At 34.6% G+C, this 15,935-nt stretch overlaps 3 protein-coding genes across 3 annotated transcripts; all 3 read left to right on the top strand.

Annotated features, from left to right (window-relative positions):
* Positions 1–1,250: 1,250 nt before the first annotated feature.
* Positions 1,251–5,411, top strand: LOC106395444. Its single transcript, XM_048755207.1, has 7 exons — positions 1,251–3,324; positions 3,545–3,724; positions 3,802–3,894; positions 3,973–4,155; positions 4,238–4,340; positions 4,406–4,579; positions 4,669–5,411. The coding sequence occupies exons 1-7, from the start codon at positions 3,100–3,102 to the stop codon at positions 5,082–5,084; spliced, it is 1,374 nt and encodes a 457-aa protein (XP_048611164.1). The 5' UTR covers positions 1,251–3,099; the 3' UTR covers positions 5,085–5,411.
* Positions 5,412–8,336: 2,925 nt separating this feature from the next.
* Positions 8,337–9,183, top strand: LOC106394828 (precursor of CEP15-like). The gene has a single exon (XM_013835388.3). It carries the CDS (start codon positions 8,528–8,530, stop codon positions 8,834–8,836), a length of 309 nt encoding a protein of 102 aa, XP_013690842.2. The 5' UTR covers positions 8,337–8,527; the 3' UTR covers positions 8,837–9,183.
* A 2,038-nt stretch (positions 9,184–11,221) lies between these two features.
* Positions 11,222–15,456, top strand: LOC106391607 (potassium transporter 2). The gene is made up of 10 exons (XM_048755208.1): positions 11,222–11,401; positions 11,990–12,055; positions 12,133–12,367; positions 12,438–12,683; positions 12,757–12,810; positions 12,890–13,150; positions 13,235–13,287; positions 13,423–13,540; positions 13,636–13,890; positions 14,244–15,456. The coding sequence occupies exons 2-10, from the start codon at positions 12,017–12,019 to the stop codon at positions 15,338–15,340; spliced, it is 2,358 nt and encodes a 785-aa protein (XP_048611165.1). The 5' UTR covers positions 11,222–11,401; positions 11,990–12,016; the 3' UTR covers positions 15,341–15,456.
* The last annotated feature ends 479 nt before the right edge of the window (positions 15,457–15,935 follow it).

Below are 15,935 nucleotides of genomic sequence, written 5' to 3' on the forward strand. Positions count from 1 at the left end.
AAGAACCATTTGTAAAACACCATCTACCCAGAATTGTCGGCAAAGACGTAACCACAGTTCGTGGTTCTGTTCTCTGCTCGTTTAAAACCTGAGCCTCCGCCCAAATTGTAGATTATGTTTTTGCCAACTTGAGTGTATCCATGGGGTCAATGTCCAAATTACTAAAAACTTTGTTATTACGGTCTTTCCATATGTACCATAGAATCCAAGCAAACTGATGATCTTCCATTTGTGGTAGAACTCTCCAGAAGAGATAGATCCATATTTGTGAAAAGAGATTTTGTTGGAAAAGAGACTTCGTTTGATGATCCATATAAATTTAGTTTTCTTATTTGATTGGATTTATGCTGGCTGGGTACTTGAGTATCCATTTTTATTAATATCCGAACGATTAGCTCTATGGAGTGCAAAAAATCACAAAATAAAGATATGAATAAAAAGTGAATGACATATGATTTATTTTTAAGGTTGTCTGCTAGACACTGCTACCTGCTTAGACTAATAATCTTACCGACATTAACATTTCAGGTAGTTTTCCTTTTAGCCCTTTTGTTTAGGTAGGAAAAATTTAAGGTTATTTGGTACTTGGTAGTCTTATCACTTTCTTACAAGTTAATTTAGAAAGTACACAATTTTTTTCAAAACTCTCTCACACAAGTAAATTTTTGTTTAAAAAATAATAATTTACACAATTATTAGTGGGTGTGATGCCAGTCCTCAGTTCTAGAAGAATAGAAACTTGTTATAAGAAGGTGAAAATGGCAAAAGTCGTGGACCTCATCGTTCCAACTCAGGATCTTTAACTTTTAACCGCATTACTTATATCATTAGAATAAAAAACTTTTTAAAACGGTTGAAAATAATTTATAATAATAAGAGTTGAAAACCCATGTTTCTTCTATTTACTTCCCCAAAGACCAGACCGGAGTGTAGACCTTATATGCAAATTGTGTGGACGTATAGAGAAGCGAATAAAAGAGCGTCTTTCATTGTTCAAAGTGTCACAAAGTATGGTCTAACGCAGTCCTATGTTGCAACAGGTCATCCGGAATGGCTGTTTGAATTTTTTTGTCAATGAAATTCGTGGCCTCTAACCTGCGTGTTCGGGTGTGAGGAGAGTCCTGGGTTTGGACGTTAGAAGTTGCTTGTTTGTTGTATGGCTTTTCAATAGCCCTCTGTTTTATGTCCCTCTGTTTTGTTTGGTCTGTGGGATGGCATTATGCTTATTTGCCCTTAGTAGATAATAATCTTAAAAGGCGTTAAAAAAAAAAAAAAAAAAAAAAAAAATCTTAAAAGGCGTTCTTAGTTTAGTTCAGTAGATTTCCAAAAATGGGTACTTAACATGTACTCTTGTAGATTCGACCTGATTCTCTAAATAATACTATTAATTTATGTCTTCAGTTTGTTAAATGTTAGAATGTAGTAAATTATGTTTTGTGACTTGTTTCGTTATACAGGAAGAAAAAAACTTACATATAAATACAAAGTTAAATTTCAAAAGATTTCCTTAAAAACCATTACAAATGTATTGAAAGTGTATGATGTTTAGACAAATGTGTATTTTCTCTATTAAAAAATATGTATGATGTTTAGACAAATGTACAACTATTAAAATTATTTAATTTAAAATATTATTAAAATAGAAAATTAAAATTATTTAATTAATTACAAAATAGCTAATAAAATGTTATTGATTGCATGTTTTCTAATAAAATTACTTAGAAATATGAAAATATGTTACATATTTAAACATCAAAACTATCTTAAAACCTTTCGAAACATTTTACATTTTATAACTTAGGGAGTATTATCTAATCAAAGAAAAGGTAGTATAAGTACAAAAAGTTAGTAATATATTTCGGCTACATTACGTATATATATCTAAACACTAGATTTCGTAATCCACTTTTGTAAAGGTATCCGTATATCGTAGATCTCTATGTTGTCGTCTTCTTTCTATTAAGCTTTTACTATATTTTTATTATTCACCTTTTTCTTCTTCTTCTTCTTCTTCTTCTTTGTTGTTTATTTTTTATTTCTTGAGTTTATTTTCGTTACAAATGCGTTATTCTTGTTGGACTCCGGAGCAAATACAACGACGAAGGAAAGAAATTTGTATTTTCTGGTAGTATATAAAGATATTCTTATTACCAAAAAAGAAAAAGAAAAGTCAAATTAATTAGTTTTGGTGTCATTATTATTTATTTTGTTGTCAAGTGAGGTCATTATTATTAATTTATATCTAATGACTCATAGACTCAGACTCTACGAACTTTCCATAAACTCCTTTGACTTTTTTTCTAATTTTCTTCTGACCATCGTTTCATTTTACTTCGCTTTATCTTCTCTTTCTCATGTTTAAACACTAAGCTGTTTTTCTCCGCCCGAGTTTCGGTGAGTTTTCTTCTCTTCATCTCTAAAACTAATCACCATTGTGTCAATTAATTGCACCACCAAACATTTTACGGTGCTTTCAGTTTCGACTCAATATCTTTTAGTTTCTCTCTGCCTGTGAAATTTCATATTTTTCGATTAACAAGGTACCATCTTGTGACACACGGACTAAAAGCATGGGTTACTATCCATTACTTACAACTCGAAAACTTTTTTCTGCATTTACGAGGTTGTATTGATAAAGGTTTACCAAAGATGAAAATTGAGATTACTGAAGCTAGTTTATTAAGTTTACTATGGAGATGATCAGAATCTTTTAGTCAATCATAAAATTTTGGGTATTTTAAAGCCTCAATGTTTTGTTGTTTGGAGTTTGGCTTTGAGGAAAGCTAAGGAAAGCTAAGATAGTAGGGATGCCTAACAATTGCATTTACTGTCTCATTTATCATTGCCATGCTTAGAATGTAATTAAAGCATTCATTGGTGGAACTAAGAGTATCCAGTACAAGATTTTGTTCTTAGTACTAAGCAGTCATTTGATATTGTGGTGCTTCAGTTTCAGTCTCCGTGTTGTCTTCATTCCTTTGGTTACTTTCCTTGAAAAATATATTGATTTGGTGTTATGATCTTCTCTTTTTTCTATGATATGTAGACGTCTTGATAATATATCACTTTCATACAAGTGAGCTCTTGAGGTGTATTCAAATGGTTGATCTTAAAGAGGGGATGCCAGTCTCCTCATCTTCATCCTCCCCATCATCATCTTTGCCACTATCAACAATGCAAATAGATGTAGAAATGTGGAAGATTGCTGAGGAAAGGGCTCAGGAGATACTAAACACCATCCAACCAATCTGTGTTGCCGACAGAAGTAGGAATGAGATCTTGGCTTATGTCCAAACCCTTGTCAGGAATCGTCTTGGAACTGAGGTTAAAAACTTGGTGCTCCAGTTGACTTGCTTGGCTTTCTGTTTTGTTTATTAGATAAACCTACAACGACATTTATGGTGACTAGTGTAACTTATGATTGATGGCTTATACGTATTTAGATTTGGAGTCAGGATTATTGTATTGTGACCCTAAATCATCCTACATGCATATGGTTAATATGTTTTTTTAATCGCTATTAATGTGGTATTGTATGTACTAGGTCTTTAATTTTGGTTCAGTGCCATTAAAAACCTATCTCCCAGATGGAGATATTGATCTGACAGTCCTAACTCCTCAAGATAAGGAGGAGGACTTTGCTAAAGCATTGCTCAGTATTCTTGAAGCTGAAGGCGGAGAATCTAACTTCCATGTTACTGATGTTCAGTATGTCCCAGCACAGGTTTGCTTGGTTCCTTTTAGATTTTGAATATATTTTTGTTGTCCTCAAGAAAACTCATTTCATGCTTATACTTGTAGGTCAAGGTCATAAAGTGCAAGATCAAGAACATTGCTGTAGATATCTCCTTTAATCAAATGGGAGGACTATCTGCTTTATGTTTTCTGGAGCAGGTAAGCCCCTTAGTTCTTCCATGACCCATCTATACTCAACTGGTTTTGGTAAATCTTTGATTTGGTTTCTTTTGTTAGGCTGACCAAATTTTGGGGAGAGACCACCTGTTCAAACGTAGCATCATTTTGATCAAGGCTTGGTGCTATTATGAGAGCCGTATACTCGGTGCCAACACTGGATTGATTTCAACATATGCATTGGCAGTACTAGTCTTGCATATTGTCAACATAGGTTATCCATCACTGTCTGGCCCTTTAGCGGTGAGATTTTCTTTAAAAAAAATATGATCTTATTTTGGTGTAGCTTTCAAGATTAACATATGGTATCTATTATCATCAACAGGTACTGTTTAAGTTCTTGGATTACTATGCATCATTTGATTGGGGTAAGAACTGTGTCACGGTCCATGGTCCTGTCCTGATATCTTCTCTTCCAGATATGACCGGTAAGGATGCTGAACTTCTCTTATGTTTTCCTTTATTTTGAGATTTAACTTGTTGCTTTCTGTAGAAACCGAGCATCATGAAGTTGTCTTGAACGAGAAGTTCGTTAGAGAATGCATGGAGTCATATTCGTTTTCAACTAAAGCTGTTGAAGCGAACGGCCGGCATTTTCCTGTGAGGTATTTCAACATAGTGGATCCTTTGAAACACAGTAACAACCTTGGCCGTAGTGTGACACAAGGTACTCTCATTGATCAAAATATTTAAAATGACACAACATGAAAAAAGAATCTCATGATTGTTGTCTCTCTTTTTGTGTTATCTTGTTAGGCAATGTGCAACGTTTAAAACATGCTTTTACTCTAGGAGCTAAGAAGCTCAAAGATGTGCTTACACTGCCTAGAGAAACCATGGGCTGGAAACTTGAGAATTTCTTTGGTAATTCACTGGAGAGAAACGGTAAGGGACAAAGACTAGACGTGGATGAACCTATCACGGCTTTTGGCACTGGAAGATCAGAATTATCTGAGCTCAGAGGAGATTTTGAAAGATACTTCCAGAGTCTTGTATATGGGAAGTGGTTTCATGGTCAGGACACAAGTTCTTGGGACACTGTGAATGGCCAAAATAATGGTTTCTATTGGAGGAATGTGAATGGAGCAACCTCGTTGCAGAACATGGGAAGATCAAGAGGAACAGGCACTTTCTTTCCTGAAATGGTACATTCACCACTACCTAGTCTTTAACTTAGTATTTGAAATTTTTTTTTTTAATATTTCTGAATTTGTATGAGTTAATGGTTTTGTTTATACTATTTACAGGGACAACAATCTTATACAGACAGGTTCGGTAGCCAACCGAGGACAGTGAAGTCATTGCCTTCAGGGTCTCAGTCTTAACTTTTTTAACAGAATATTTAAATTGATCTCTTGCATAATAACTTAGGTTTAAACAATGACAAAAATTTATTTTTGCAATGGTTGCTAAACATGAATTTCAAGAGGTTGAAGCAGATGCTTCTTTTCAGGATTGTAATTGACTTTTATGTTCATTTAAAGATCTCTTGGACAGAAGCAAGATTCATGCTAATTAGATTTAGTAATGACAATGAATCTGATTAGCTCTAGCAAACAAAAAAAATCCAAAAAAAGAGAATATCTAAATAGTACATTGTAATATTATTACATTGCCATGACGCTAGCTTAAAAAGTTAGAGCAAAGGTTTTTTTTTTGTCTAAAAAAAAAATTAAAAAGCAAATCAATCGCGGGCCGCCACGAGTCAGTGAAGCCCACAAACAGTGTAAAAAATTCACTAAAATCGATTTTTAATTAGTAGTTTTTGTAACCGATACTTAAGGATTTTGTAGGGGTTCACGCACTAATAACCTCAGTGAAAACCCCGGATAAAGATGCTCTTAGAAGAAGATTTCTAGTTTGGTCTGAAAGAGACGTTCCTCTCACTCGTTAGTGGATAGTTGAGGGTCCACCAGAAATCTTAGAAGAAGAGTTATATGTCTCTTTTCTTATCCACATCTGTTTTTGTACGATGACGATATACTTTGAAAGCACTACGTCATCTCTCACCATCAGTATGTCTCGAGAACATGGCATATATCTAGGAGGATTTGTAATAGAAATATTATCATGAAGTTTAAGTTAATATGACATTTTACCAAAAAAAAAGAAGTGAAGTTTAAGTTAGCCAATGGCGTTTTCATGGAACTCTCGTAATCCTCGTTGGTCGTAAACCTCATCCGCCACTGATTATATCATATCCGCCATTCTCTATGAAAGACACCGATAATTTGAAATATTAGGTTAACTAGAGTTTGATAATTAAAAGAGATTTAGCAAGATTTGAGAAATTATCAAACGATATTTGGTCTATTTATTTGCGTATTCCTTATTTTTCTTTTTTCAGTGTAAGAGGCGGCATATCCCAAGTTAGGTAATTATTTTAGTGTTATTAATTTATGTAGATGGCGAGTCGGTGACACACTAATCAATCTTTATTTGTTGAATTTTAATGAATTTTATATTTCTTTCAGCCCTACTTCTTATTATAATAGTAAAAAATAGGGTCCCGATGTTACCTACGTGTCTATTATAGTTAACTTTTTTTAAGTAACATTCTTATTAACTTGTACTAAGACCATCTTTATCATCGAAACCGGTATTTTAAGACTGGTGTTTCTTAGAAAACTTTTTTTTTGTCTAAAAAAAATTAAAAAGAGAACCAATCGCGAACCGTCACGTGTCAGTAGGGTCCGTGAACAGTGCAAAAAACACTCCAAAGTCGATCCTTATTTCATGACTTTTGGAATCGATTTTAGTGGTTTTTGTGGGACCCTCAGCATTCATTTTTTTAAGAACCTTACTTAAGGTTCGGCGATAATTATGCCCTAATGTTTTTCTAAGAGCATCTCCAATCCATAACACTATTTTAGTGTCAAAATCACACTATGTTAGTGTAGTTTCAACACTAAAAACAAATTCATCTCCAACCACAACACTAAACTTCACACTAAAAAATATTTTATAATATTATATTTATTTAATTTTTTAATTTTTCGTTTTTAATAATATAATTTATCAATAAAATAAGTGAATAGTATTTTAGTGGAGTGAATAGTGTTTTAGTGGAGTGAATAGTGTTTTAGTGTGATGAATAATGTCACACCAAATTGGGTGTGAAATTATAGTGTTACACTAAAATGGTGTGATTTTTAGTATTGGGTTAGAGAAGATTTTGATGTAAAATTCATACTAAAATAGTGTTTTGCAGTTGGGTTGGAGATGCAGACATCTTCATTTTAAGTTGAGCAACCGTAATTATTCACTTCTTCTATAAGATTAGATATTAGAGATGAATACCACTAATTATATACAAAATAATATAGTATATAAATTACACTTAGAGGTTCGTGTGGCCCATTCTCATATAAGAAAATGGAACCGTTTTATAAGGAATTTTCCGCTATTTGAGCAACCTCTTCTGTCTTTTATTTTTCGAGAAAAACCTCTTCTGTCTGCATTGATAAATAATGGCAGTGACTCCGTTGTTTACGTTGCTATTTGATAATTTTAAATATTAAATTATTGCCAGCAAACGAGCCCCTCTGAGATCAACCGCAACGGCGGTCCGTCACGGATCCGTGACCCAAATCCGTAGCTTTTTTACAATTAAAAAATTGTGAATTGGGCTTAGCTTTAGACGGATCGGTACGGATCAGTCCGTAAATAAGGCTTCGAATGATCAAGTCCTTACTGCACGTGGCATCTTATAAACTCTTATGTGTAATCTTTATATTTAATCATGTTTTTATTTAGGAATTTTTCTATTTTTATGTAAAATTATGGTTTTTATCTTTAATTGTTGTATTTTTATGTTTAATTATTGTTTTTTATGTTTATTTATTGTATTTTATGTTAAGTTATTCTATTTAATCATCCAATATATAAAAATTATATTTCACTAAACAAAAAAAAATACATTTTTTATTCCTAAGGATTCCAATTTCGGGATCACCATTGTACACACATTTTTCACAAAAATCTTTAACTATTAAAAAAAAAAAATAATAATAATAATACTAATCTAATCCTAAGGTCTCCATGATACCCATTGTGGATGCTCTAATTACGCTTAAACTCTTCAATAGATGTTTTATGAAAAAAAAACTCTTGGAGAAGATACTGATTTTCAGTAATGAGAAACAATACAATGTCTCAAAAAAACTTTGTGGTCAATGAATATTTTGAAAAGTTTGTTACCGATACATTGATTTAAATCACCATTATTAAAACCCTCGCACCATCTATATGTTGTCTTATCAATTCACCAACAAATATACGACCTGTCATTGAACAAAGCATGCAATGATGGATCATTACAGTAAAAGAAGATAACATAAAGAAATTAAAGAAACTTAAAAGTAAGAAATGGCCATGTTATGAATCCATCATGCCCATTGTTTGCCAATTTCAACAAAGTTGGCCCTCCAAATTTAATAATTCGATGTTTATTTTTCTTATATAGTTATTTATATATATATGCATGATATTATACACAACATCACATTCTGTTCTTGGACCCTAATAACACAAGAAGAAGAAGAAAAACCCATATAAACGAATTCTCTTATTTTACCATTTGATTTGATTGTTTTCTTGAAGGTAGCTGCAAGAAATGGATGCAAGGAAGATTAATCTTCACGTTTTATTACTCTCTTTCTTACTCATCACCGCAGTTCCATCGATTCTTGGGTTGAGTACGAGAGGCAATACTAGATCGGAGACGGAAGTACTATTGCATGGCGGAGAGTATTTCCCGGTGATGAAGAGCAGGAAGTTAATGCCTACAAACTTGGAAGTTGATTATTCAGGTGATTATGATGATGGAGCATCATTAGCATCACCATCACCACCAGTTCCTGATTATGATGATGATATCTATAAAAGGCAAGGTGATGTTCCAAGCCCCGGTATTGGCCACTGATAATACGTTTCATGTGTATACTGATACACACATATATACACATTTTGCGTTATATATTTATACACACATGTTTACTTGTTTATATATGTTTTTGTCCTAATAAGGTCGTCTCCATGTGATCATTTTTTGTTTTGCTTTTTTTTTTTTTTTGTCATTTTCATTGTTTTATTGTTTTTCAAAATGATGAACTCCTATGGAATTTCCTTAATTCCTTGTGTTTATTTGAGCTTCTTGTATGTATGTATGTTAGTATGTATGTAATAATAGTGTACTCGTTAGATAAACCTGCATTAGTCCTATGTAAAAATGGTTTTGCTTACTGAAAGATGTTACATAAAATTATTATTTTTACCGTGCTTTCCTTCCTCAAGTCTTTTCTATTTTGTTATTAGAGTGCGATTATATTTAATTTTACATAGAACAACAGACGAACCAAATGGGTATAACCTAGTGATATATTAATTATATATTATATAGTTTCCAACAATACTATTGAGACAAGGGAGAAAACACAAAAACATTCCGTCAGTTCGTAACAAAAAGAACACTGTGTCATAGTGTCAGTTATACAGTTTTGACTCTTGAAGTCTTGAACCACTCACCAAGACAAGTTGTATTTACAAAATTATACTAACAACGACAATTATACACGTTATGGCTTTTGGGCCGTTAACAAAGCACTAGTAAACACATCAAATCTTTCACATGGGGGGGGGGGGGGGGGGGGGGGGTTTGGACCTTATGGTGTGTGTGACACCTATATGCAATATTCCATTAAAATATATTAATCAAATAGCAAAACACGTAAAGTAAATTTAGACCAAGAAACTGAATGATTCTAATGCCATAAGAGGGTTTGAGAGTTTGCGGACAGATACACTATTAAAAACATAGCAATTTCATTATTATTCTCATAATCTATTAGGGACAAAAAGAACACTGTGTCAGTGATACCGTCTTGACTCATTAAACCATTAACCAAGACAAGTTGTATTAATTCGCAAACTATAATAACAACTATATAAAAAAAAATTGGCTTCAAAGCATTCAAAAAATCTTCCACATGCGGAAAGTTATCGTGTCGTGTGTTGTGTTTTTTTTTTTTATTTGTGTGTGATTTTCAACACCCCCTTATACCGCTAATCTATGCCCTCTTCTAATTATATTTTCTTAATGACAATTCAAAATATAATATGATCCATATACGTCACCATTACTGGCATTTCAACAGTGTATACGTCTTGTACAAAAAGAAAGGAAAGAACATATATATGTTGTCTACATTTGAGTGATGCATACACCAAACTGAAAAGAACACCATTCCCAAAAATCACGTATGAAGCTTAAAATGTTATAATAAATACTTGGTCTTTTGCTAATCATAACGTAAATGTTGGTGTGAATGTGTGATTTGTCGTCATGCATCGCATATTCGCATGCATATAATACCAATACATTATATGACTTGGTGGAATGTCCCTTTATTCGTGCACTGAATCCACCGACCAGTCTGCTAGATTGAATTATATAATTATAGAAAGATTGATTGTGAAGAGCAAGCTGAATCGATCAGGAATCGTATTCCGATTCAGTTTTGAAATTGTTTGATTACAATAATGTCAAAAGTGAGAAAGTGGTCGAGATATATACAAATCTAATCTTTTTTGTAAGTGGCAATTAATTGAATGTATAAAGGTTGAACTTCTGAAACACGTAACTAAAGGGAAAGAAAAAAAGAAAAAGAAAGCAAAACTGAAAAAGGAGCACCAATCAATGACATCTCCAAACCCATATTTTATATAAATTAAATAATAACAATTATTCATGAAAATTACAATAAGAGACTAAAAGAAACTGGTATTTTACGATGTGATGGAGATTTGAAAATCGCAAAAAAATTAAGAAAAAGATCTTTAAAAAGACATCTTTTAAATTATTTCATTCTCTTCTTTATTGTTCTATCATAAAAGCACAAAATAATCCTATATATTTTAAGACTTTACATCAATAAAGTTAGATATTGAAACTTTTTTAAAAAAGTAAAAAAAAATAAAAATAGATGTTTCTGATACAAAGGATAATGCCATTAAACCAGTTAATGATTCCATATCCTGCTATTTTATTTATTTTGTTATTTTCACCATAATGGTAAAAAAACTTAAATACTTTGTTTTTTTTATATACAGTTTCATTAAATGTCTTTGCATTATAATCTAGTAATCCACCATTACTTTCAGTTTACCAGTAACCTCTTTATAAAATGAAAAACGTAATTTGAATCGTTATCATAGAAACCAACAACTACTATTTTTTTTTTTACAATCACGAGGGAAAACGCGTTTTCTACATCTTAAACTAAAAAAAAAGAAAAAGATTAGTTACAAAAATTACTGATATTCCGTCAACACGACACACAAGCGTTCTCAAAAGACCCTTCGTCGCCTGTTAACTGAAAAACTGAAACCTTTAAACAAAAAAAAAAAAACTAAAAAAGCTTTGTTTTTTTTTTTCTTCATCAATGAACAAATTTGGAGCTGCTGCATCAATGGCGTAAACTCTGGTTGGGTAAGTAGAGAAAATCAAAAAGAGCATTTCTTTATTTCTCTTTTCTTTTCGTAAAAGAAGTAACTATATCACTCACGTGTTTGTGTCTCTTCACCTGCTAATGATTCTCGCCACGTTTGCTCTTTCAAGCATGTGTGAGCTCTTATCTTTTCCATTTTGCTAAAATAAAAATCGAAACTTTACCAAAAAATTTTCTGTAAGTGGAAACAAATACAGATGTGGCCTTGTGAGAGGCAATAAAGCTAATAATTGATTTTTACTCCATTAATGGATGCTTTGTGTGAAGTCAATTGATTGTTTTTTCTTGTGGGTTCGGTTCTCTCTGTTAAAAAGGTTACAGCTTTAGGGTTTTTTGCTTGTGGGTTTATCTTAATTTTGGGTAAAAAGAGAATCAATCAGATAATAGTAACGAGCATGTGCGTGAATGTGACCTACTTTGTTTTGTTTTGAAAAACATTGTTGAGTTGTCTTCTTTAATTGTTCACCACTCTCTTTAAGCCTTTTGACAAGACTCTTCCTTTTCCCCCAAAATTACCAAACTTTCTTTGGATGAGATTCATCAAAATCATCTCTTTCTTTGGTTTCCAGGTTGAAGAAGTTTGAGTAAACAAAGCCATGGATCTCAATTTTGGAAAATGCTGTGGTTCTAAGAAGGTTTGTGGATTTAGTATTGAGATTTGCTCTGTTTTTGGAGATTTGGAATGTTCTGATGAGTTTGGAAACTGTTGCAGAAGGAGTCATGGAGGTCGGTTATGCTTCTTGCTTACCAGAGTCTTGGTGTTGTCTACGGAGACTTGAGCATCTCTCCGCTCTACGTCTTCAAGAGCACTTTCGCTGAAGACATTCGTCATTCCGAGACAAACGAAGAGATCTTTGGTGTTCTGTCTTTTGTCTTCTGGACTCTTACTTTGGTCCCTTTGCTTAAGTATGTCTTCATTGTCCTTAGAGCTGATGATAACGGAGAAGGTAAGAGAGACACAGGCTCTCTCTCTTTCAGACAACTTTTGCTTATGTTTAAGTTTTTGTCCGTCCTCAGGTGGAACTTTTGCTTTGTATTCACTCATCTGCCGTCATGTCAAAGTCAGCCTCCTCCCGAACCGGCAAGTGGCTGATGAGGCGCTGTCCACTTATAAGCTGGAGCATCCGCCGGAGAAGAACCATGACTCTTGTGTGAAGAGGTATCTTGAGAAGCACAAGTGGTTACACACTGCTTTGCTTCTTCTTGTTCTTCTTGGGACTTGTATGGTCATTGGAGATGGTCTTCTCACTCCAGCTATCTCCGGTAAGTTAGTTTCTCTGTGTGTTTGTAATTGCTGGCTGAAACAGTTTATAATCTTTTTGTTTGTTGTATGTAGTGTTCTCTGCTGTGTCAGGTCTTGAGATGAACATGTCTAAAGAACATCACCAATGTAAGTGGTTTAATGTTTGTTACCTTTTAGTTGCTCCTTGAGTTATTATTGAATGATCTATGGCTTGCTTCCTTTGCAGATGCAGTGATTCCTATAACCTGCTTCATACTGATCTGCCTTTTCGCGCTTCAGCATTTTGGAACACACCGTGTTGGGTTTGTCTTTGCGCCTATTGTCCTCACATGGCTGCTCACTATAAGCGGTATAGGCTTGTACAATATAATTCAGTGGAATCCTCATGTGTACAAAGCTCTTTCTCCTAAATACATGTTCATGTTCCTGAGGAAGACTAGAGTAAGTGGGTGGATGTCTCTGGGTGGGATCTTGTTGTGTATAACCGGTGAGTTATTACAAATCAAATCTGTTTTGTCTCCTATAATATGCAAGTGTCAGGTAGTTTTAATTTGTTGTGTCTTTGTTTTAGGTGCTGAGGCTATGTTTGCTGATCTTGGTCACTTCAACTACGCTGCAATTCAGGCAAGTTTCTACTTTGGTTTGAATGCATCCGCCTAATCAATAATCCCATATAAAGCGTCTAAGTACCGCCTAGCGATTTGTTGAACATTACTTTTACTTATTGAGTGATTCTATGTTTTGTTTGTTTTGTTGTAGATTGCGTTTACCTTCTTGGTGTATCCAGCTCTAATATTAGCATACATGGGGCAAGCTGCTTACCTCTCACAGCATCACAACTCTGCTCACGCCATTGGATTCTACATCTCTGTGCCAAGTCAGTATCTTCTTACCTTTGTTTTCAAGTGTTTCCTTCATTAAGAAAAAACATAATCTGAAACTTTTTCTTTATATGGTTTTTTTTGATAACAGAATGTGTGCACTGGCCTGTGCTAATGATAGCAATTCTCGCTTCTGTTGTTGGAAGCCAAGCTATCATCAGCGGTACATTCTCAATCATAAACCAAAGCCAGTCTCTTGGATGCTTCCCTCGCGTCAAAGTCATTCACACCTCAGACAAGATCCATGGTCAGATTTACATACCGGAGATTAACTGGATGCTCATGGTTCTCTGCATTGCTGTTACTATTGGTTTCAGAGATGTCAAACACTTGGGAAACGCATCAGGTATAAAGATCCTCTTACAATTTCAACTAGATTTTGTTGAATACATTGATAAATTGTTCATAAATTTGTAAGTTTTAGTAAAAATAATCATTTGAAAGCTTTATATTATAATGTTTTGCTTTAATTTGTGTAAATTATTTATTTTAGTGTTTTTTTTTTGTGTTTGCTCAATAGATTAAAAGTTTTTGGCGGTGTAAATTTTTTTTTTAACTTGGGCTACACCTTATATTTTTTAATTTAACTACTAATTTGAAATGATTATAATGATTATTTTTATTAAAAAAAATGATTATAATTGTTTATTGCCACAATTTTTTGATGATAATTTTAAATTCCCTTGTGTTTTGTTACAGGTTTGGCTGTAATGGCGGTGATGCTAGTGACAACATGCCTAATGTCGCTAGTCATAGTCCTATGCTGGCACAAGCCACCGATCCTAGCCCTCCTCTTCCTCCTCTTCTTCGGTTCAATAGAGCTACTCTACTTCTCAGCCTCACTAACCAAGTTCCGCGAAGGCGCGTGGCTCCCCATCCTCCTATCCCTCTTCTTCATGATCATCATGTTCGTCTGGCACTACACCACGATCAAAAAGTACGAGTTCGATCTCCAGAACAAAGTCTCCTTAGAATGGCTTCTCGCGCTAGGCCCAAGCCTAGGCATCTCCAGAGTCCCGGGGATAGGTTTGGTCTTCACCGACTTGACCTCAGGCATCCCTGCTAACTTCTCTCGGTTCGTCACCAACCTCCCTGCCTTCCACCGTGTCCTCGTCTTCGTCTGCGTGAAGTCTGTGCCTGTACCTTTCGTTCCAGCTGCTGAGAGGTACTTAGTGGGCCGTGTTGGGCCTGTGGATCATCGCTCTTACCGTTGCATTGTGAGATACGGTTACCGTGACGTTCACCAAGACGTGGACTCGTTTGAAACAGAGTTAGTAACCAAGCTTGGAGACTTCATACGCTACGACTGGCACAGAAGAACGACGCAAGAGGACGACACGGTCCGGTCCAACGAGGACTCGAGCGAGTCGAGACTGGCTGTGATAGGAACCGTGGCGTACGAGATTGAAGAGAATCTCCAGCCAGAGAGCGTTTCGATAGGATTCACCACCGTTGAGAGCATGGAGGACGTGATAGAAATGGCGGCGCCGCCACCGACCACGACCGTTAAACGTGTTAGGTTTGCTGTGGAGGAAGAAGATAGGTACGAGGAGGATGAGGAAGCGGAGGCGGAGCTGAGGAGCGAGCTGAGGGATCTGGTGGCGGCGCAAGAGGCGGGGACGGCGTTTATATTGGGACACTCGCATGTGAAGGCGAAGCAAGGCTCGTCGGTGATGAAGAGGTTGGCGGTTAACTTCGGTTATAATTTCTTGAGGAGGAACTGTAGAGGACCTGACGTGGCGCTCAAGGTACCGCCGGTTTCTCTTTTGGAAGTCGGTATGGTTTATGTTGTTTGAGTTATTATTAAGAAACACAAAACCCTGAGTCGTGTCACGTGTGTTGTAAATTTCGTGAACGTTATTAGGTTCGTGTTGTGGTTATACATGAGGACATTATGGCTGTGTTTGTGTCAGTTTAAGTGTCGTCAAACTTTCAGCAAAATCTTTTGTCCGAAAACTTGGTTAGAGAAGAGTTATCAGTGAATCAACTATATTAAGTTGATTTTATGGTGGAAGTACCTTAGTATATGGTTTGATCAATTGTTTGCTAATGCTTTTAAATTATGAGATGGGTTTCAAGTTCCAGGAAATATGATTTATTATCTTTTATGTAGAAAAATAACTTATAAAAAATACTAGTGCAAGTATAAAAACAGACTTTGTTTCTGATACAATTGATCTGAATTTTCATAAATTAGGTAAAACTATTAGCTGTAACATTATTTTAAAAAATTAAAATAATTTATAATAGATAAATTAGTGTTAAAAACAAAAATTGATTTAAGGTGGAGCGTCATCAATATGTTATCCGGTGTATCTCAATGTCACCAAAACTCGGTGTAACTTTATAAGTATGTAAAAAACGACAGCGTATTGTTCGTTTGACCAAAAA

Source organism: Brassica napus, chromosome C4 (assembly GCF_020379485.1).
Source record: "Brassica napus cultivar Da-Ae chromosome C4, Da-Ae, whole genome shotgun sequence".
Taxonomy (NCBI): Eukaryota; Viridiplantae; Streptophyta; class Magnoliopsida; order Brassicales; family Brassicaceae; genus Brassica; species Brassica napus.

Bases quoted from the DNA above. Each gene is read 5' to 3' on its own strand.
- LOC106395444 (XM_048755207.1), top strand. From the start codon at position 3,100: ATGGTTGATCTTAAAGAGGGGATGCCAGTCTCCTCATCTTCATCCTCC. The intron at 4,156-4,237 runs GTGAGATTTTCT...TATCATCAACAG, and splicing joins CACTGTCTGGCCCTTTAGCG to GTACTGTTTAAGTTCTTGGA. The intron at 4,580-4,668 runs GTACTCTCATTG...TTATCTTGTTAG, and splicing joins TGGCCGTAGTGTGACACAAG to GCAATGTGCAACGTTTAAAA.
- LOC106394828 (XM_013835388.3), top strand. From the start codon at position 8,528: ATGGATGCAAGGAAGATTAATCTTCACGTTTTATTACTCTCTTTCTTA.
- LOC106391607 (XM_048755208.1), top strand. From the start codon at position 12,017: ATGGATCTCAATTTTGGAAAATGCTGTGGTTCTAAGAAG. The intron at 13,288-13,422 runs GCAAGTTTCTAC...GTTTTGTTGTAG, and splicing joins TCAACTACGCTGCAATTCAG to ATTGCGTTTACCTTCTTGGT. The intron at 13,541-13,635 runs GTCAGTATCTTC...TTTTGATAACAG, and splicing joins ATTCTACATCTCTGTGCCAA to AATGTGTGCACTGGCCTGTG.